Genomic DNA, 22,960 nt, shown 5'->3' on the forward strand with positions numbered 1-22,960 from the left:
TGGAACAGAATAGAGTAGAATGGAACAGAATAGAGTAGAATGGAACAGAATAGAACAGAATGGAACAGAATAGAGTAGAATGGAACAGAATAGAACAGAATAGAGTAGAATGGAACAGAATAGAGTAGAATGGAACAGAATAGAGTAGAATGGAACAGAATAGAACAGAATGGAACAGAATAGAGTAGAATGGAACAGAATAGAGTAGAATGGAACAGAATAGAGTAGAATAGAACAGAATAGAGTAGAATGGAACAGAATAGAGTAGAATAGAACAGAATAGAGTAGAATAGAACAGAATAGAGTAGAATGGAACAGAATAGAGTAGAATAGAACAGAATAGAGTAGAATAGAACAGAATAGAGTAGAATGGAACAGAATAGAGTAGAATAGAACAGAATAGAACAGAATAGAGTAGAATGGAACAGAATAGAGTAGAATGGAACAGAATAGAGTAGAATGGAACAGAATAGAGTAGAATGGAACAGAATAGAGTAGAATGGAACAGAATAGAGTAGAATGGAACAGAATAGAGTAGAATGGAACAGAATAGAGTAGAATGGAACAGAATAGAACAGAATGGAACAGAATAGAGTAGAATGGAACAGAATAGAGTAGAATGGAACAGAATAGAGTAGAATGGAACAGAATAGAGTAGAATGGAACAGAATAGAACAGAATGGAACAGAATAGAGTAGAATGGAACAGAATAGAACAGAATGGAACAGAATAGAGTAGAATGGAACAGAATAGAGTAGAATGGAACAGAATAGAGTAGAATGGAACAGAATAGAGTAGAATGGAACAGAATAGAGTAGAATGGAACAGAATAGAGTAGAATGGAACAGAATAGAACAGAATAGAGTAGAATGGAACAGAATAGAGTAGAACAGAATAGAACAAAGCAGAATAGAACAAAACAGAATAGAACAAAACAGAATAGAACAAAGCCGAATAAAGTAGAACAGAATAGAACAAAGCAGAATAGAGTAGAACAGAATGGAACAGAATAGAGTAGAACAGATTCCAGTAGAATAGAGTCCACCACTGTGAGTGAGGTACATGTCTTTAATCAGAACCTATTCTATAACTGTTCACAACCAGGTCCACCCCAGTGTGTGTGTTTGTGTGTGTGTGTGTGTGTGTGTGTGTGTGTGTGTGTGTGTGTGTGTGTGTGTGTGTGTGTCAAGTCAAGAGTATTTGTCATATGCACAGGACATGCATGGTACGCTGTACAATAAAATGCTTACTACAGGTTCACCAATCAACAATGCAACATAATAATTAAATGCTTCAAATCACATTTTATTGGTCACATGGTTAGCAGATGTTATTGGTCCATACACATGGTTAGCAGATGTTATTGGTCACATGGTTAGCAGATGTTATTGGTCCATACACATGGTTAGCAGATGTTATTGGTCACATGGTTAGCAGATGTTATTGGTCCATACACATGGTTAGCAGATGTTATTGGTCCATACACATGGTTAGCAGATGTTATTGGTCACATGGTTAGCAGATGTTATTGGTCCATACACATGGTTAGCAGATGTTATTGGTCCATACACATGGTTAGCAGATGTTATTGGTCACATGGTTAGCAGATGTTATTGGTCCATACACATGGTTAGCAGATGTTATTGGTCACATGGTTAGCAGATGTTATTGGTCCATACACATGGTTAGCAGATGTTATTGGTCCATACACATGGTTAGCAGATGTTATTGGTCACATGTTTAGCAGATGTTATTGGTCCATACACATGGTTAGCAGATGTTATTGGCCACATGGTTAGCAGATGTTATTGGTCACATGGTTAGCAGATGTTATTGGTCCATACACATGGTTAGCAGATGTTATTGGTCCATACACATGGTTAGCAGATGTTATTGGCCACATGGTTAGCAGATGTTATTGGTCACATGGTTAGCAGATGTTATTGGTCCATACACATGGTTAGCAGATGTTAATGCGAGTGTAGAGAAATGCTTGTGCTTCTAGTTCCAACCATGCAGTAATATCTAACAAGTAATCTACCAATTCCACAACAACTACCTAATACACACAAGTGTAAAGGAATGAATAAGAATATGTACATATAAATATATGGATGAGCGATGGCCGAACAGCATAGGCAAGATGCAGTAGATGGTATAGAGTACAGTATATACATATGAGATGAGTGATGCAGGGTATGTAAACATTATATAAAGTGCCATTGTTTAAGTGACTAGTGATACATTTATTACATCCAATTATTAATTATTAAAGTGGCTGTTGTTGAGTCTGTATATTGGCAGCAGCCACTAATTTTTGTGATGGCTGTTTAACAGTCTGATGGCCTGGAGATAGAAGCTGTTTATCAGTCTCTCGGTTCCAGCTTTGATGCACCTGTACTGACCTCGCCTTCTGGATGATAGCGGGGAGAACAGGCAGTGGCTCGGGTGGTTGTTGTCCTTGATGATCTTTTTGGCCTTCCTGTGACATCGGGTGGTGTAGGTGTCCTGGAGGGCAGGTAGTTTGCCCCAGGTGATGCGTTGTGCAGACCTCACTACCCTCTGGAGAGCCTTCCGGTTGTGGGCGGAGCAGTTGCCGTACCAGGCGGTGATACAGCCCGACAGGATGCTCTCGATTGTGCATCTGTAAAAGTTTGTGAGTGTTTTTGGTGACAAGGCAAATTTCTTCAGCCTCCTGAGGTTGAAGAGGCGCTGTTGCGCCTTCTTCACCACGCTGTCTGTGTGGGTGGACCATTTCAGTTTGTCCGTGATGTGTACACAGAGGAACTTAAAACTCTCCACCTTCTCCACTGCTGTCCCGTCGATGTGGATAGGGAGGTGCTCCCTCTGCTGTTTCCTGAAGTCCACGATCATCTCCTTTGTTTTGTTGACGTTGAGTGTGAGGTTATTTTCCTGACACCACACTCCGAGGGCCCTCACCTCCTCCCTGTCAGCCGTCTCGTCATTAATGGTAATCAAGCCTACTACTGTTGTGTCGTCTGCAAACTTGATGATTGAGTTGGAGGCGTGCATGGCCACGCAGTCGTGGGTGAACAGGGAGTACAGGAGAGGGCTGAGAACGCACCCTTGTGGGGCCCCAGTGTTGAGGATCAGCGCAGTGGAGATGTTGTTTCCTACCCTCACCACCTGCGGGCGGCCCGTCAGGAAGTCCAGGACCCAGTTGCACAAGGCGGGGTCAAGACCCAGGGTCTAGAGCTTAATGACTAGTTTGGAGGGTACTATGGTGTTAAATGCTGAGCTGTAATCAATGAACAGCATTCTTACATAGGTATTCCTCTTGTCCAGATGGGTTTGTGATTGCGTCGTCCGTGGACCTATTGGGGCGGTAAGCGAATTGGAGTGGATCTAGGGTGTCAGGTAGGGTGGAGGTGATATGGTCCTTGACTAGACTCTCAAAGCACTTCATGATGACAGAAGTGAGTGCTACGAAGCGTTAGTCGTTTTAGTTCAGTTACCTTTGCTTTCTTGGGAACAGGAACAATGGTGGCCATCTTGAAGCATGTGGGGACAGCAGACTGGGATAGGGATTGATTGAATATGTCCGTAAACACACCAGATAGCTGGTGTGCGCATGCTCTGAGGACGTGGCTAGGGATGCCGTCTGGGCCTGCAGCCTTGCGAGGGTTAACACGTTTAAATGTTTTAATCATGTTGGCTGCAGGGAAGGAGAGCCAACAGGTTTTGGTAGCACACCATGTCAGTGGCACTGTATTGTCCTCAAAGCGAGCGAAGAAGTTGTTTAGTTTGTCTGGGAGCAAGGCATCGTTATCCGCGATGTGGCTGGTTTTTCTTTTGTAGTCCATGATTGACTGTAGACCCTGCCACATACCTCTCGTGTCTGAGCCGTTGAATTGCGACTCTACTTTGTCTCTATACTCAGTTTTGCGTGAATGCTGCCATCAATCCATGGTTTCTGGTTGGGGAAGGTTTTAATATTCACCGTGGGTACCACATCACCGATGCACTTGCTAATAAACTCACTCACCGAATCAGCGTATACATCAATGTTATCGTCCGATGCTATCCGGAACATATCCCAGTCGACGTGATCGAAGCAATCTTGAAGCGTGGAATCAGATTGGTCGGACCAGCGTTGAACAGACCTGAGCGCTGACTACAGCTTCACCCAATGTGACATAATAATGAAATGCTGACTACAGCTTCACCTATCAACAATTTAGTATTTTTTATTTTATTTAACCTTTATTTAACTAGGCAAGACAGTTAAAGAACAAATTGTTATTTACAATGACGGCCTACCCTGGCCAAACCAGGACGAAGCTGGGCCAATTGTGCGTCGCCCTATTTGACTCCCAATTATTACGTGACATAATAAAAATAGGAGTAAATACGTTAAGAATAATACAAATTAGCTCAATGGAATAAAAAATACAGTCAATTTAGAAGAGCAAACAAAGTGAGGAATTACACAGAAATATACATTGGCTTTAAAAACACATTAAATACACATTAAATAGCAAAGTTGAGAGGCAGCCTGCAAAACGCATGCTATTCCCGGGGTCGCCATCTTGCATACCGTGTGTGTGTGTGTGTGTGTGTGTGAGGTGTGTGTGCATGCATTCATCTGTGTGTGTGTGTGTGAGGTGTGTGTGAGGTGTGTGTGTGTGTGTGAGGTGTGTGTGTGTGAGGTGTGTGTGTGTGAGGTGTGTGTGTGTGTGTGTGTGGTGTGTGTTACAGCAGGTCTTGCTCCACCCAGACAGTCTTCCTCTGTTCCTCCTGGATTCTGTCTTTCACCACTCTGATGAGGTCATCAGGCCCAGCCCATTCCTCAGGCTCCAGACACGCATAGAGACACGGGACGCTTTCCAGCTCTCTCTCTCTGCTCCGACACACTCTGACAAACTCCTCCTCACTGTCCACACGCAGGGGCAGCTTCCTGTTGGAGACAGAGGTCAGGGGTTCGAGGTGAGGGGTTAGGAACACTCTCCAGCTCTCTCACTCTGCTGCGACACACTCTGACAAACTCCTCCTCACTGTCCACACGCAGGGGCAGCTTCCTGTTGGAGACAGAGGTCAGGGGTTAGAGGTGAGGGTACCTTAGCTTCCTGATGTTCTTGTCACAGATCTTGATGTGGATGATGATTGGGTAGATCTCTCTCCTCAGCAGGTCTTTAACACAGCTCACGTCAGCCTCCATCAAACAGTGTTTACCCTGCACACAATAGACCTGGGATCAAATACTATTCCAAATATCTCAATTACTTTCACATACATTTACAAATGAACAAGTGATTGAATATTGGAATGTACTTGGAAATACACTTGGAAAAGTATTGGCATGTATTTGAAAATACTAAAATACACTGATTTTAAATCCACTCAGGTTTCTGGAAGGCTGCCCATGTGCTCCCTCTCTAGAAAGGTGGTGACCCCTGGGTAATGATCTCCTGGTCTCTAAACTGTCTTGTCTCTCAGGTTTCTGGAAGGCTGCCCATGTGCTCCCTCTCTAGAAAGGTGGTGACCCCTGGGTAATGATCTCCTCATCTCTAAACTGAACATTTTAGAATCTTCAATCAACAGCTTAGATCTTTTCTAGCTTCAAAATGTGCTTCAGTTGTGGCTGAACAAGGACATGGTAAATATAAATCTAGCTGTTTTTTCTGTACATTGGCTGGTAATCTACACTTAGATTTGACTTGATTCAATTGTTTTGTTTATAAAGCCCTCTTGTGCAAACTTCCGCCATACCTTACTTCATTGTTAAATTAGTGACATACGAGTCACCAGACCTGATCACAGGGATGGTTAACCTGTTAGGGTTAGGGGGCAGTATTTACACGGCCCACCTACCCTAGAGAGGTTAACTACAGAATTAGGGGAATCTGCTTTGTTTTTTTGCACCTGTGTATAGAATTATCAAATTAAATAAAATTAAACATTTTGGTCGCATACACATGTTTAGCAGATGTTATTGCAGAGCTCTCTGCACCTTGATGCTCCGGGGCCTCCAGGGCAGTTCAAGTAGTTAATGGAGGACCTCAATGGAATGATCTGCAGAGCTCTCTGCACCTTGATGCTCCGGGGCCTCCAGGGAAGTTCAAGTAGTTAATGGAGGACCTCAATGGAATGATCTGCAGAGCTCTCTGCACCTTGATGCTCCGGGGCCTCCAGGGCAGTTCCAGTAGTTAATGGAGGACCTCAATTACATTTACATTTAAGTCATTTAGCAGACGCTCTTCTCCAGAGCGACTTACAAATTGGTGCATTCACCTTATGATATCCAGTGGAACAACCACTTTACAATAGTGCATCTAAATCTTTTAGGGGGGGGGGTTAGAAGGATTACTTTATCCTATCCCAGGTATTCTTTAAAGAGGTGGGGTTTCAGGTGTCTCCGGAAGGTGGTGATTGACTCCGCTGTCCTGGCGTCGTGAGGGAGCTTGTTCCACCATTGGGGTGCCAGAGCAGCGAACAGTTTTGACTGGGCTGAGCGGGAACTGTGCTTCCTCAGAGGTAGGGAAGAATGATCTACAGAGCTCTCTGCACCTTGATGCTCTGGGGCCTCCAGGGCAGTTCAAGTAGTTAATGGAGGACCTCAATGGAATGATCTGCAGAGCTCTCTGCACCTTGATGCTCCGGGGCCTCCAGGGCAGTTCAAGTAGTTAATGGAGGACCTCAATGGAATGATCTGCAGAGCTCTCTGCACCTTGATGCTCCGGGGCCTCCAGGGCAGTTCAAGTTGTTCAACTACTGAACAACCGATTGGCACGTGTGTTTTTCTGTTGTTCATTTGAAAAGCAAGATTTCAGTCTTGGAGGTTTCCTGACCGATTCTGCGTTTGGTTAATGATGTTTGTCCCTCTTGAGCCACTGTAGATGCAGAAACCTCATTGTTGAGGAATGTGTTTGCTTTTTAAGTTGCTGGTAATATTGTATGGTAAATTGCGTTGTATTGGAAAAGAGGTCTTGGTCTCAATGGGACTCCCTGCTAAAATAAAGGTTCTACAAAAAGAAATCTGGCAAGATGTAAAAGAGTATGTACCTTCGCAGCTACAGCCTCGATGTTCTCCGGAGAGACAACCTCGTAGGTGTTGGTGTTTTTCTCTCTGGAGGAGATGATGGGTTCAATCCTCTGTCTCATTAAGAACTCTTCTTTAGTTAGGACATCTGGAATACATTACCTTTAATATAATATAACAGAATCATATTAAACACACACACACACACACACAACCGGACCTGGTTTGCAGATGTTGAAGTCCATGGCGCCGCCCATGTTGAGTATCTTCTGTATAATGGTCCGGGCCAGACTGTTTGGACTGATCAGAACCGGCCTTTTCCTCTGGACCCGCTGGGGGTTGACTAGGCTGTACGGAACCAGGTTCACACTCCTACTCACATCACTGTATGGGTCTGCACAGTCTTCACACACACACACACACACACACACATATATATATAAAATCACTGTATGGGTCTGCACAGTCTTCACACACAAACACACACACACACTGTAAAGGGTACATGTTGGGTGTATAATAATATACAGTGATTTTATATATATATATATATATATACAGTTGAAGTCGGAAGTTTACATACACTTAGGTTGGAGTCATTAAAACTCATTTTTCAACCACTCCACAAATTTCTTGTTAACAAACTATAGTTTTGGCAAGTCGGTTAAGACATCTACTTTGTGCATGACACAAGTAATTTTTCCAACAATTGTTTACAGGCAGATTACTTCAAATCAAATCACATTTATTTATATAGCCCTTCGTATATCAGCTGAAATCTCAAAGTACTGTACAGAAACCCAGCCTAAAACCCCAAACAGCAAGCAATGCATGTGAAAGAAGCACGGTGGCTAGGAAAAACTCCCTAGGAAAAACTCCCTAGAAAGGCCAAAAACCTAGGAAGAAACCTAGAGAGGAACCAGGCTATGAGGGGTGGCCAGTCCTCTTCTGGCTGTGCCGGGTGGATATTATAACAGAACATGGTCAAGATGTTAAAATGTTCATAAATGACCAGCATGGTCAAATAATAATAATCATAGTAGTTGTCGAGGGTGCAACAAGCACGTCCGGTGAACAGGTCAGGGTTCCGTAGCCGCAGGCAGAACAGTTGAAACTGGAGCAGCAGCATGGCCAGGTGGACTGGGGACAGCAAGGAGTCATCATGCCAGGTCATCATTACTTCACTTATAATTCACTGTATCACAATTCCAGTGGGTCAGAAGTTTACATACACTAAGTTGACGTGCCTTTAAACAGCTTGGAAAATTCCAGAAAATGACATCATGGCTTTAGAAGCTTCTGATAGGCTAATTGACATCATTTGATTCAATTTGAGGTGTAGCTGTGGATGTATTGCAAGGCCTACCTTCAAACTCAGTGCCTCTTTGCTTGACATCATGGGAAAATCAAAAGAAATCAACCAAGACCTCAGAAAAAAAATTGTAGTCCTCCACAAGTCTGGTTCATCCTTGGGAGCAATTCCCGAACGCCTGAAGGTACCACGTTCATCTGTACAAACAATAGTACGCAAGTATAAACATGGGACCACACAGCCGTCATACCGCTCAGGAAGGAGACGCGTTCTGTCCTAGAGATGAATGTACTTTGGTGCGAAAAGTGCAAATCAATCCCAGAACAACATCAAAGGACCTTGTGAAGATGCAGGAGGAAACAGGTACAAAAGTATCTATTTCCACAGTAAAATGAGTCCTATATCGACATAACCTGAAAGGCCGCTCAGCAAGGAAGAAGCCACTGCTCCAAAACCGCCATAAAAAAGCCAGACTACGGTTTACAACTGCACATGGGGACAAAGATCGTACTTTTTGGAGAGATGTCCTCTGGTCTGATGAAACAAAAATAGAACTGTTTGGCCATAATGACCATCTTTATGTTTGGAGGAAAAAGGGGGAGGTTTGCAAGCCGAAGAACACCATCCCAACCGTGAAGCACGGGGGTGGCAGCATCATGTTGTGGGGGTGCTTTGCTGCAGGAGGGACTGGTACCCTTCACAAAATAGATGGCATCATGAGGAGGAACATTATGTGGATGTATTGAAGCAACATCTCAAGACATCAGTCAGGAAGTTAAAGCTTGGTCACAAATTAGTCTTCCAAATGGACAATAACCCCAAGCATACTTTCAAAGTTGTGGCAAAATGGCTTAAGGACAACAAAGTCAAGGTTTTGGAGTGGCCATCACAAAGCCCTGACCTCATTCCTATAGAACATTTGTGGGCAGAACTGAAAAAGCGTGTGCGAGCAAGGAGGTCTACAAACCTGACTCAGTTACACCAGCTCTGTCAGGAGGAATGGGCCAAAATTCACTCAACTTATTGTGGGAAGCTTGTGGAAGGCTACTCGACATGTTTGACCCAGGTTAAACAATTTAAAGGCAATGCTACCAAATACTAATTGAGTGTATGTAAACTTCTGATCCACTGGGAATGTGATGAAAGAAATAAAAGCTGAAATAAATCATTCTCTCTACTTTTATTCTGACATTTCACATTCTTAAAATGAAGTGGTGATCCTAAGACAGGGAATTTTTACTTGGATTAAATGTCAGGAATTGTTAAAAACTGAGTTTAAATATATTTGGCGACGGTGTATGTAAACTTCCGTGTGTGTCTCACCCACCTGTCTCAGTGTTTTCGAAGCCTGGTTTGGGCAGCGTGTATGGTGTAGAGTGTAGGGTGTAGTGTGTAGGGTGCAGGGTGCAGGTCTTACCTTCCTGTCTGAGGGTTTCGAAGCCTGGTCTCGGCAGCGATGGGTTTCCTGAGCTCACGATGCGAACACGCTCACTGCTGTTCATACGTTTATACTTATTATCCACCCTGCTGACAAACTACACAGAGATATACACACTATTATCCACCCTGCTGACAAACTACACAGATATACACACGCTATTATCCACCCTGCTGACAAACTACACAGAGATACACACTATTATCCACCCTGCTGACAAACTACACAGAGATACACACACTATTATCCACCCTGCTGACAAACTACACAGAGATACACACACTATTATCCACCCTGCTGACAAACTACACAGAGATACACACACTATTATCCACCCTGCTGACAAACTACACAGAGATACACACACTATTATCCACCCTGCTGACAAACTACACAGAGATACACACACTATTACCCACCCTGCTGACAAACTACACAGAGATACACACTATTATCCACCCTGCTGACAAACTACACAGAGATACACACACTATTATCCACCCTGCTGACAAACTACACAGAGATACACACACTATTATCCACCCTGCTGACAAACTACACAGAGATACACACACTATTATCCACCCTGCTGACAAACTACACAGAGATACACACACTATTATCCACCCTGCTGACAAACTACACAGAGATATACACACACACACACACACACACACACTGCAATTTAACTCTGGAAATGTGTGTGTGTGGGGGGGTATGTCTGTATATGTGTGTGTGTGTATGTGGGTGTGTGTGTGGGGGGTATGTACGTGTGTGCGTGTGTGTGTGTGTGTGTGTGTGTGTGTGTGTTACCTGTAGTATCTGTGTGATGAAGACGCTGGCTCTGGACATGCGAGGGCTGGATTTGGGGTCTGTGGACAGGCTGGACTCTTCAGGCTGTAAACTGTTCTACACAACATAAACAACAACAATATCAACAACAGCAACACATGTTGTCAACAAGGGAGCTCAACAACAAGACAGTTCAACGTGTTTACATGTAGTTAGTTCACGGTTAGGGGTATTAAAGGGTTAAGGTTAGGGGTATTAAAGGATTAAGGTTAGGGGTATTAAAGGGTTAAGGTTAGGGTTATTAAAGGGTTAAGGTTAGGGTTATTAAAGGGTTAAGGTTAGGGGTATTAAAGGGTTAGGGGTATTAAAGGGTTAAGGTTAGGGTTATTAAAGGGTTAAGGTTAGGGTTATTAAAGGGTTAAGGTTAGGGTTATTAAAGGGTTAAGGTTAGGGTTATTAAAGGGTTAAGGGTATTAAAGGGTTAGGGTTATTAAAGGGTTAAGGTTAGGGGTATTAAAGGGTTAAGGTTAGGGTTATTAAAGGGTTAAGGTTAGGGTTATTAAAGGGTTAAGGTTAGGGTTATTAAAGGGTTACGGTTAGGGGTATTAAAGGGTTAAGGTTAGGGGTATTAAAGGGTTAAGGTTAGGGGTATTAAAGGGTTAAGGTTAGGGGTATTAAAGGGTTACGGTTAGGGTTATTAAAGGGTTAAGGTTAGGGGTATTAAAGGGTTAAGGTTAGGGTTATTAAAGGGTTAAGGTTAGGGGTATTAAAGGGTTAAGGTTAGGGGTATTAAAGGGTTAAGGTTAGGGGTATTAAAGGGTTAAGGTTAGGGTTATTAAAGGGTTAAGGTTAGGGTTATTAAAGGGTTAAGGTTAGGGTTATTAAAGGGTTAAGGTTAATAAAGGGTTAAGGTTAGGGTTATTAAAGGGTTAAGGTTAGGGTTATTAAAGGGTTAAGGTTAGGGTTATTAAAGGGTTAAGGTTAGGGTTATTAAAGGGTTAGGGTTAGGGTAATTAAAGGGTTAGGGTTATTAAAGGGTTAAGGTTAGGGTTATTAAAGGGTTATGGTTAGGGTTATTAAAGGGTTAGGGTTATTAAAGGGTTAAGGTTAGGGTTATTAAAGGGTTAAGGTTAGGGGTATTAAAGGGTTAAGGTTAGGGTTATTAAAGGGTTAAGGTTAGGGTTATTAAAGGGTTAGGGTTAGGGGTATTAAAGGGTTAAGGTTAGGGTTATTAAAGTGTTAAGGTAAGGGTTATTAAAGGGTTAAGGTTAGGGTTATTAAAGGGTTAAGGTTAGGGGTATTAAAGGGTTAGGGTTATTAAAGGGTTAAGGTTAGGGTTATTAAAGGGTTAGGGTTATTAAAGGGTTAAGGTTATTAAAGGGTTAAGGTTAGGGTTATTAAAGGGTTATTAAAGGGTTAAGGTTATTAAAGGGTTAAGGTTAGGGTTATTAAAGGGTTAAGGTTAGGGGTATTAAAGGGTTAAGGTTAGGGTTATTAAAGTGTTAAGGTAAGGGTTATTAAAGGGTTAAGGTTAGGGTTATTAAAGGGTTAAGGTTAGGGGTATTAAAGGGTTAGGGTTATTAAAGGGTTAAGGTTAGGGTTATTAAAGGGTTAGGGTTATTAAAGGGTTAAGGTTAGGGTTATTAAAGGGTTAAGGTTAGGGTTATTAAAGGGTTAAAGTTAGGGTTATTAATGGGTTAGGGGTATTAAAGGGTTAAGGTTAGGGTTATTAAAGGGTTAAGGGTTAGGGTTATTAAAGGGTTAAGGTTAGGGTGATTAAAGGGTTAAGGTTAGGGGTATTAAAGGGTTAAGGTTAGGGTTATTAAAGGGTCAAGGTTAGGGATATTAAAGGGTTAAGGTTAGGGGTATTAAAGGGTTAGGGATATTAAAGGGTTAAGGTTAGGGATATTAAAGGGTTAAGGTTATTAAAGGGTTAAGGTTAGGGGTATTAAAGGGTTAAGGTTAGGATTATTAAAGGGTTAAGGTTAGGGTTATTAAAGGGTTAGGGTTATTAAAGTGTTAAGGTTAGGGTTATTAAAGGGTTAAGGTTAGGGTTATTAAAGGGTTAGGGTTATTAAAGGGTTAAGGTTAGGGGTATTAAAGGGTTAAGGTTAGGGTTATTAAAGGGTTAAGGTTAGGGGTATTAAAGGGTTAAGGTTAGGGTTATTAAAGGGTTAAGGTTAGGGTTATTATAGGGTTAAGGTTAGGGTTATTAAAGGGTTAAGGTTAGGGTTATTAAAGGGTTAAGGTTAGGGTGATTAAAGGGTTAAGGTTAGGGTTATACAGGCTGCTAGTTAGGGGTTAGTTGGCTAGTTAGTACCCTGAGGTTATGCAGGCTGCTAGTTAGTTAGGGGTAAGTTGGCTAGTTAGTTAGGGGCTAGTTAGTACCCTGAGGTTATGCAGGCTGCTAGATAGTTAGGGGTTAGTTGTCTAGTTAGTTAGGGGCTAGTTAGTACCCTGAGGTTATGCAGGCTGCTAGTTAGTTAGGGGTTAGTTGTCTAGTTAGTTAGGGGCTAGTTAGTACCCTGAGGTTATGCAGGCTGCTAGTTAGGGGTTAGTTGTCTAGTTAGTTAGGGGCTAGTTAGTACCCTGAGGTTATGCAGGCTGCTAGTTAGGGGTTAGTTGTCTAGTTAGTTAGGGGCTAGTTAGTACCTAGAGGTTATGCAGGCTGCTAGTTAGGGGTTAGTTGTCTAGTTAGTTAGGGGCTAGTTAGTACCCTGAGGTTATGCAGGCTGCTAGTTAGGGGTTAGTTGTATAGTTAGTTAGGGGCTAGTTAGTACCCTGAGGTTATGCAGGCTGCTAGTTAGTTAGGGGTTAGTTGTCTAGTTAGTTAGGGGCTAGTTAGTACCATGAGGTTATGCAGGCTGCTAGTTAGGGGTTAGTTGTCTAGTTAGTTAGGGGCTAGTTAGTACCCTGTGGTTATGCAGGCTGCTAGTTAGTTAGGGGCTAGTTAGTACCCTGAGGTTATGCAGGCTGCTAGTTAGGGGTTAGTTGTCTAGTTAGTTAGGGGCTAGTTAGTACCCTGAGGTTATGCAGGCTGCTAGTTAGGGGTTAGTTGTCTAGTTAGTTAGGGGCTAGTTAGTACCTTGAGGTTGCGCAGGCTCTCATTCTCCTCTCTTCCTCCTCGACACACCAGCTTCTGCATCTTTACCAGGAGCAGCTGCTGGGCCCTGTAGATCACACACACACACACACACACACACACACACACACACACACACACACACACAGTTCAGTGGTGATCTATATTGGTTGCTAGTCTGATGTTGTATCCAGCTCCTGGATCAGTATTTGAAAGTATTCATCTGGTATTCTGTAGTAGTCTGTAGTACTGTGTAGTAGTATGAAATAGTCTGTAGTAATCTGTAGTAGTCTGTAGTACTGTGTAGTAGTATGTATAGTCTGTAGTAATCTGTAGTAGTATATAGTAGTCTGTAGTACTGTGTAGTAGTATGTAATAGTCTGTAGTAATCTGTAGTAGTATATAGTAGTCTGCAGTACTGTGTAGTAGTATGGAATAGTCTGTAGTAATCTGTAGTAGTCTGTAGTACTGTGTAGTAGTATGGAATAGTCTGTAGTAATCTGTAGTAGTCTGTAGTACTGTGTAGTAGTATGTAATAGTCTGTAGTAATCTGTAGTAGTATATAGTAGTCTGTAGTACTGTGTAGTAGTATGTAATAGTCTGTACTAGTCTGTAGTAGTATATAGTAGTCTGTAGTACTGTGTAGTAGTATGTAATAGTCTGTACTAGTCTGTAGTAGTCTGTAGTACTGTGTAGTAGTATGTAATAGTCTGTACTAGTCTGTAGTAGTCTGTAGTACTGTGTAGTAGTATGTAATAGTCTGTACTAGTCTGTAGTAGTCTGTAGTACTGTGTAGTAGTATGTAATAGTCTGTACTAGTCTGTAGTAGTCTGTAGTACTGTGTAGTAGTATGTAATAGTCTGTACTAGTCTGTAGTAGTCTGTACTAGTCTGTAGTACTGTGTAGTAGTATGTAATAGCAGTCTGTATTTACCGTGAGTAAGAGGGGATGGTGGTATTCTGTAGTAGTCTGTAGTACTGTGTAGTAGTATGTAATAGTCTGTAGTATTCTGTAGTAGTCTGTAGTACTGTGAAGTAGTATGTAATAGTCTGTAGTAGTCTGTAGTAGTCTGTAGTACTGTGTAGTAGTATGTAATAGTCTGTAGCAGTCTGTAGTAGTCTGTAGTCTGTAGTAGTCTGTAGTATTCTGTAGTACTGTGTAGTAGTATGTAATAGCAGTCTGTATTTACCGTGAGTAAGAGGGGATGGTGGTATTCTGTAGTAGTCTGAAGTACTGTGTAGTAGTATGTACTAGTCTGTAGTAGTCTGTAGTACTGTGTAGTAGTATGTAATAGCAGTCTGTATTTACCGTGAGTAAGAGGGGATGGTGGTATTCTGTAGTAGTCTGTAGTACTGTGTAGTAGTATGTAGTAGTCTGTAGTAGTCTGTAGTACTGTGTAGTAGTATGTAATAGCAGTCTGTATTTACCGTGAGTAAGAGGGGATGGTGCCTTTTTCCGGTAGGTCGGTTCCAGAGTAGGGTTCGACCCGGGAGCAAAGCCACTCCCACTTCCCCTGGTGCATCGTGTCCAGGACATGGACCACCTTAATCAATCAATCAACCAATCAGGTAATACGTTAATCAATCAATCAACCAATCAGGTAATACGTTAATCAATCAACCAAACAATAAATCAACCAATCACTCAATCAACCTATCAACCGATCAATCGATCAACCAATCAGGTAATACGTTAATCAATCAACCAAACAATAAATCAACCAATCACTCAATCAACCTGTCAACCGATCAACCAATCAATCAATCATTAATTCAAAAAATGTATCAACCAATCATCCAACCAATTGATCAAACAATAAATTAACCAAACAAACAACCAATCAACCCTAACCCCGAGCCCCTAACCTCTAACCCTAGCCCCTAACCCCTAGCCCCTAACCCTAACCTCTAACCCCTAACAACAACAGCACGATAATAACAGGTACATCATTACATATTGTAGATTGATGTACCTCGTCACAAAGCACATATTGTAGATAATGGCGTGTATATATTGTGTGTGTGTGTGTATATATATATATATATATATATATATGTACAGTACCGGTCAAAAGTTTTAGAACACCTACTCATTCAAGGGTTTCTCTTTATTTTTACTATTTTCTACATTGTAGAATAATAGTGAAGACGTCAAAACTATGAAATAACACATATGGAATCAAGTAGTAACCAAAAAAAGTGTTAAACAAATCAAAATATATTTTATATTTAAGATTCTTCAAATAGCCACTATTTGCCTTGATGACAGCTTTGCACACTCTTGGCATTCTCTCAACCAGCTTCACGAGGTAGTCACCTGGAATGCATTTCAATTAACAGGTGTGCCTTGTTAAAAGTTTATTTGTGGAATTTCTTTCCTTCTTAATGTGTTTGAGCCAATATGTTGTGATGTGACAAGGTAGGGGTGTTGTACAGAAGATAGCCCTATCTGGTAAAAGACCAAGGTAGGGGGGTTGTACAGAAGATAGCCCTATCTGGTAAAAGACCAAGGTAGGGGTGTTGTACAGAAGATAGCCCTATCTGGTAAAAGACCAAGGTAGGGGTGTTGTACAGAAGATAGCCCTATCTGGTAAAAGACCAAGGTAGGGGTGTTGTACAGAAGATAGCCCTATCTGGTAAAAGACCAAGGTAGGGGTGTTGTACAGAAGATAGCCCTATCTGGTAAAAGACCAAGGTAGGGGTGTTGTACAGAAGATAGCCCTATCTGGTAAAAGACCAAGGTAGGGGTGTTGTACAGAAGATAGCCCTATCTGGTAAAAGACCAAGGTAGGGGTGTTGTACAGAAGATAGCCCTATCTGGTAAAAGACCAAGTCCATATTATGGCAAGAACATCTCAAATAAGCAAAGAGAAATGGAAACTTTGGAATTTTCTTCAAGTGCAGAAACCATCAAGAGCAATGAAGAAACTGGCTCTCATGAGGACCACCACAGGAATGGAAGACCCAGAGTTACCTCTAAGTTCATTAGAGTTACCAGCCTCAGAAATTGCAGGCCAAATAAATGGCTCACAGAGTTCAAGTAACAGACACATCTCAACATCAACTGTTCAGAGGAGACTGCGTGAATCAGGCCTTCATGGTCAAATTTCTGCAAAGAAACCACTACTAAAGGACACCAATAATAAGAAGAGACTTGCTTGGGCCAAGAAACATGAGCAATGGACATTAGACCAGTGAAAGTTTGTCCTTTGGTCTGGAGTCCAAATTTGAGATTTTTGGTTCCAACCGCCGTGTCTTTGTGAGACGCGGTGTGGGTGAAGGAATACCCTCAAATTAAAGCTGACAGTCTGACCTTTAACCTCATAGTCATTGTATCATATCAAATCCAAAGTGGTGGAATACAGAGCCAATACAACAACAACATGTCACTGTTCCAATACTTCTGGAGCTCGCTGTATACTGAGCCTTCAGAAAGTACTCATACCCCTTGACTTATTCCACATTGTGTTACAGCCTGAATTCAAAATGAATTCAATATTTTTTTCCTCTCACTCTGTCACGTCCTGACCAGTAATAGGGGTTATTGGTTATTGTAGTTTGGTCAGGACGTGGCAGGGGTGTGTTTGTTTAGAGTGTTTCGGGTTTGTTGGGCTATGTTCTGTTTTGAGAGGGGTGTTTGTTTAGAGTGTTTCGGGGTTTGTTGGGTTATGTTCTAGTATGTCTATTTCTATGTGGTGTTTGTTGGGTTGACCTTCAATTGGAAGCAGCTGCTCCTAGTTGCTTCTAATTGAAGGTCCTATTTAAGAGGGGTGTTTTTCTGTGGGATTTTGTGGGTAGTTGTTTCTTGTTTAGCTGTGTGCCTGACAAGACTGTTATCGTCGTTGTTTTTGTATACGTGTGTTTTGTTTCGGTTTTTCCTTCTTTCTGCCATTAAAAAAGAAGATGAGTATACACATTCCCGCTGCGTTTTGGTCTGATCCTTACGACACCCATGACACACTCATCTACACACAATACTCCATAATGACAAAGGGAAAACATGCTTTTAGAAAATGTTGCTAATTTATTGAAAATTAAACACAGAAATATCTAATTTCCATGACTATTCACACCCCTGAGAATACTTTGTAGAAGCACCTTTGGCAGCGATTACAGCTGTGGGCATTTCTGGGTCTCTTAAGAGCTTTCCACACCTGGATTGTGCATCATTTGCTCGTTGTTCTTTTCAGAATTCTTCTCTGTCAAATTGGTTGTTGATTTTTGCTAGACAACTATTTTTAGGTCTTGCCGTAGATCTACTGTCTTCTGGGTAAGCAACTACAGTGTAGATTTGGCCGTGTGTTTTAAGTTATTGTCCTGCTGAAAGGTGGATTAATCTCCTAGCAGCTGGTGGAAAACAGACTGAACCAGGTTTCCCTCTAGGATTTTACCTGTGCTCAGCTAAATTATTTTTATCCTGAAAAATCCCCGGTCCTTAACGATTACAAGTGTACCTATAACATGATGCAGCCACCACTACGCTTGAAAATATGGTACTCAGTAATGTGTTGTATTCAATTTGCCCTAAACATAACACTGTGTATTCAGGACAACAAGTTACTTGCTTTGCCCAAAAAAAATTCAGTATTACTTTAGTGCCTTGTTGCAAAAAACACACATTTTTATTGAATATTTTGTATTCTGTACAGGCTTTCTTCTTTTCACTCTGTCAATTAGGTTAGTATTGTGGAGTAACTACAACAGTTTTCTCCTATCACAGCCATTAAACTCTGTAACTGTTTTAAAGTCACCGTTGGTCTCATGTTGAAATCCCTGAGCGGTTTCCTTCCTCTCTGGTAACTGAGTTAGGAAGGACGACTCTATCTTTGTAGTGACTGGGTGTATTGATACACCATCCAAAGTGTAATTAATAACTTCAACATGTTCAAAGGGATATTCAATGTCTGCTTAAATTTTTTTACCTATTTACCAATAGATGCTCTTCTTTGCGAGGAATTGAAAAACATCCCTGGTCTTTGTGTTGAATCTGTCTTTGAAATTCACTGTTTGACTGAGGGACCTTATGGATAATTGTATGTGTGGGGTACAGAGATGAGGTATTCATTCAAAAATCATGTTAAACACTATTATTGCACACAGAGTGAGTCCATGCAACTTTTTGTGTGACTTGTTAAGCACATTTTTACTCCTGAACTTATTTAGGCTTGACATAACAAAGGAGTTAAATACTTATTGACTCAAGACATTTCAGCTTTTACATTTTGATTCATTTGAAAAATGAATTTGGAAATAAATTTGGAAATACATCCCAATTTAATCAATTTTCAATTCAAGCCATAAATTCAAGCCGTAACACAAGAAAATTTACAAAAAGTCAAAGGGTGTGAATACTTTCTGAAGGCACTGTATATTTCCACACTATGAGGTTGGATAATACTGTGAAATTGTGAAAATTATGATAATGCACTATTAGTGTAAGAGCTGTGTCATGGCTCTCGGTCCTGAGTGAGGATCAAAGATAGCCCCACCCCCCTCCCACCAGAGAGGAAGAGGGGGAGTGCGGACGGTTCTAGGACTTTAACGACCGGTCGTAAACTTTCTCTCTCTGGACCTGCAGTATGGAGAAGTCAAAAATCCTTTGACTGTAGAGAGAGAATCTGCCGCCAAAACTCCAAAATCCAAAAGTGGATAATCAAACAATATTTCCAACATAAAGAATGTGGGAAATGATTGGTGGGGATCCAAACAATAAATCCTGTCAAAAGTTTATTGTTTTGTGATATCATTAAGGACAGTATAACTAAATAACTGTAACTATACAAATGTATACGTCCCAGTTATCAGATTTACATCTAATTGTTGTAAAACTTATATGATTAAATATGAAACTATTTTTGAGAAGATTAAATGTTATTTTAGCCTTCTAAATTAGATTGAAAAAATTCATAAAAACTTTGGCCAAGTCAGTAACCATGCCCACGTGAGCACAGACATTGTGGCAATGTGATGGAACTGCCCTCCAAGCGAGTGCATAAAAGGACTGGTAACTAAATTTACATTAGACCAGAAAGCGTGGAGCGGTGGCTACAAGTTGAAATGGTTGCAATTTAAATACAGACCAGCGTGACCGACAGCGTGAGCTGAATGTTATGAAATGGTAAGATCCTCTGAAACTCAACAGAGAAGAAGAAGACTAGACTAAGACATGCACCACCTGCAGCTCTGCATGTAATGTAGTCTAGGAAACTCGACCGAAGACGAGAAAATTACATTTCCGTCTCAACACTGTGCGTCTGATGTATCCAGTCTAGTGAACACTCAGAGACAAAGATTCCTACTACAACTGAGGACATTGTGACCTCTGGTGGACAACCAGAGACTTACACAACCAGAGACTTTCTGTCGAACTATTCGTCACAGACGGATCGAGTAGTTTCAACAGAGAGACGACAAAGACATCTAAGCGTAAATATATGTTGCACTTCTAAATCCGAATGAGCGGTTGTCAGGGTGCTAAATATTAATATTTACAGTGAGCGTATCATTCAACTGTACGTACGATAGTTGAATTCCTTTGTCTCTCCTTCTCCCGCTCTTTCTTTCCCCACCTCTTTCATTGTGTAACAAGCCGTCATATAGGGTTTGTCCACTAGGGACTTTTCATTGTGTAACCAGCCGTCATATAGGTTTGTCCACTAGGGACTTTTCATTGTGTAACCAGCCGTCATATCGGGTTAGTCCACTAGGGACTTTTCATTATGTAACCAGCCGTCATATAGGGTTAGTCCACTAGGGACTTTTCATTGTGTAACAAGCCATCATATAGGGTTAGTCCACTAGGGAATTTTCATTGTGTAACCAGCCGTCATATCGGGTTAGTCCACTAGGGACTTTTCATTGTGTAACAAGCCATCATATAGGGTTAGTCCACTAGGGACTTTTCATTGTGTAACAAGCCATCATATAGGGTTAGTCCACTAGGGACTTTTCATTGTGTAACAAGCCATCATATAGGGTTAGTCCACTAGGGACTTTTCATTGTGTAACAAGCCATCATATAGGGTTAGTCCACTAGGGACTTTTCATTGTGTAACAAGCCATCATATAGGGTTAGTCCACTAGGGACTTTTCATTGTGTAACAAGCCGTCATATCGGGTTAGTCCACTAGGGACTTTTCATTGTGTAACAAGCCGCCATATCGGGTTAGTCCACTAGGGACTTTTCATTATGTAACCAGCCGTCATATAGCTGTAAGTCTCTCTGGATAAGAACGTCTACTAAATGACAGGGTCAGCAGGTACCTCATCACAGAGCAGACTCAGGGAGCAGGTGTCTGATTGGCCAGAGATGTTGAAGTTGATTCTGATGTAGAATGAGTCTCCTGACGTCACTGTTCCCTCCGATAGATCACTCTGCAGCCGCCGGTACCCTGCACACACACACACGCACACACGCACACACACGCACGCACGCACGCTCGCAGACACACACACGCACACACGCACGCACACACGCACACACGCACACACACGCACACACGCACGCAGACACACACATACACACACACACACCACACACACACACACACACGCACGCACGCACGCAGACACACGCACCCACGCAGACACACACATACACACACACACACCACACACACACACACACACACACACACACACACACACACACACACACACACACACACACACATACACAATAGATTGGACAATGTTTTTTATCTGTTTGAAGCCTGAGAATAAAGTGAGGTGTCCAGAACAGATGCAGATAAAACCACCACTTTGATGGTGTTAGGGGATTTACAATGGTGTTAGGGGATTTACAATGGTGTTAGGGGATTTATAATGGTGTTAGGGGATTTATAATGGTGTTAGGGGATTTATAATGGTGTAGGGGATTTATAATGGTGTAGGGGATTTATAATGGTGTTAGGGGATTTATAATGGTGTTAGGGGATTTATAATGGTGTAGGGGATTTATAATGGTGTTAGGGGATTTACAGTGGTGTTAGGGGATTTATAATGGTGTTAGGGGATGTATAATGGTGTTAGGGGATTTACAGTGGTGTTAGGGGATTTACAATGGTGTTAGGGGATTTACAGTGGTGTTAGGGGATTTACAGTGGTGTTAGGGGATTTATAATGGTGTTAGGGGATTTACAGTGGTGTTAGGGGATTTATAATGGTGTTAGGGGATTTATAATGGTGTAGGGGATTTACAGTGGTGTTAGGGCATTTATAATGGTGTTAGGGGATTTATAATGGTGTTAGGGGATTTATAATGGTGTAGGGGATTTATAATGGTGTAGGGGATTTATAATGGTGTTAGGGGATTTACAATGGTGTTAGGGGATTTACAATGGTGTTAGGGGATTTACAATGGTGTTAGGGGATTTATAATGGTGTTAGGAGATTTACAATGGTGTTAGGGGATTTACAATGGTGTTAGGGGATTTATAATGGTGTTAGGGGATTTATAGTGGTGTTAGGGGATTTATAATGGTGTTAGGGATTTAGAATTGTGTAGGGGATTTACAATGCTGTTAGAAAATGTTACAAACACCATGCTCTACCAACTGAGCCACACGGGAATTGTGTTAAGGTATTTTCAGTAGAATGCTGTTAGTGTGTTTAGAATGGTGTTAGTGTGTTTAGAATGGTGTTAGGGGATTTAGAATGGTGTGCGTGTGTGTGTGTACGTCTACAGTGTAAAGACGTACCATCAAAGTTGGCACGGTAGTGCAGTTGGATTGGTCCAGAGCAACGTTGCATCGTCCAATGGGCTTCCTCCTGGGTGCAGGTGTCCAATGAGATGCTCTGGTTCTCCCCGCGGATACATCCCTCCAGCTGGACCAGCCAATGACAGAGAGGCAAGGGGAATAGAGCCAAAAAGAAGACAGCTGTAGGCCCACTTATTTCTGATACGGAGCCCAGTCATTTTATTCAATATGCCAATATTATGGGATATATATTTTAAAATTCCAATTTCAGTGTTTATAATACCTTTGGTTTAGGGTACCTTAGGGTTAGGGTACCTTAGGGTTAGTGTTCCTAGGGTACCTTAGGGGTAGGGTACCTTAGGGTTAGTGTTCCTAGGGTACCTTAGGGTTAGTGTTCCTAGGGTACCTCAGGGGTAGGGTACCTTAGGGTTAGGGTACCTAGGGTACCTTAGGGTTAGTGTTCCTAGGGTACCTTAGGGTTAGGGTACCTTAGGGTTAGTGTTCCTAGGGTACCTTAGGGGTAGGGTACCTTAGGGTTAGTGTTCCTAGGGTACCTTAGGGTTAGTGTTCCTAGGGTACCTCAGGGGTAGGGTACCTTAGGGTTAGGGTACCTAGGGTACCTTAGGGGTAGGGTACCT

General features: G+C 41.8%; 1 protein-coding gene across 1 annotated transcript in view; it reads right to left on the bottom strand.

Annotated features, from left to right (window-relative positions):
- Nucleotides 1–4,395: 4,395 nt before the first annotated feature.
- LOC115188867 (caspase recruitment domain-containing protein 11-like) overlaps nucleotides 4,396–22,960 on the bottom strand; it is an 85,643-nt gene continuing 67,078 nt past the window's right edge. Inside the window, 10 exon segments of the mRNA XM_029747693.1 lie at nucleotides 4,396–4,918; nucleotides 5,079–5,194; nucleotides 7,024–7,148; nucleotides 7,221–7,403; nucleotides 9,730–9,847; nucleotides 10,564–10,659; nucleotides 13,628–13,712; nucleotides 15,052–15,167; nucleotides 20,887–21,014; nucleotides 22,323–22,449. Coding sequence (XP_029603553.1) covers nucleotides 4,714–4,918; nucleotides 5,079–5,194; nucleotides 7,024–7,148; nucleotides 7,221–7,403; nucleotides 9,730–9,847; nucleotides 10,564–10,659; nucleotides 13,628–13,712; nucleotides 15,052–15,167; nucleotides 20,887–21,014; nucleotides 22,323–22,449 — 1,299 coding nt within the window. The 3' untranslated portion in view covers nucleotides 4,396–4,713.

This window comes from Salmo trutta, unplaced genomic scaffold (genome assembly GCF_901001165.1).
Source record: "Salmo trutta unplaced genomic scaffold, fSalTru1.1, whole genome shotgun sequence".
Lineage (NCBI taxonomy): Eukaryota > Metazoa > Chordata > Actinopteri > Salmoniformes > Salmonidae > Salmo > Salmo trutta.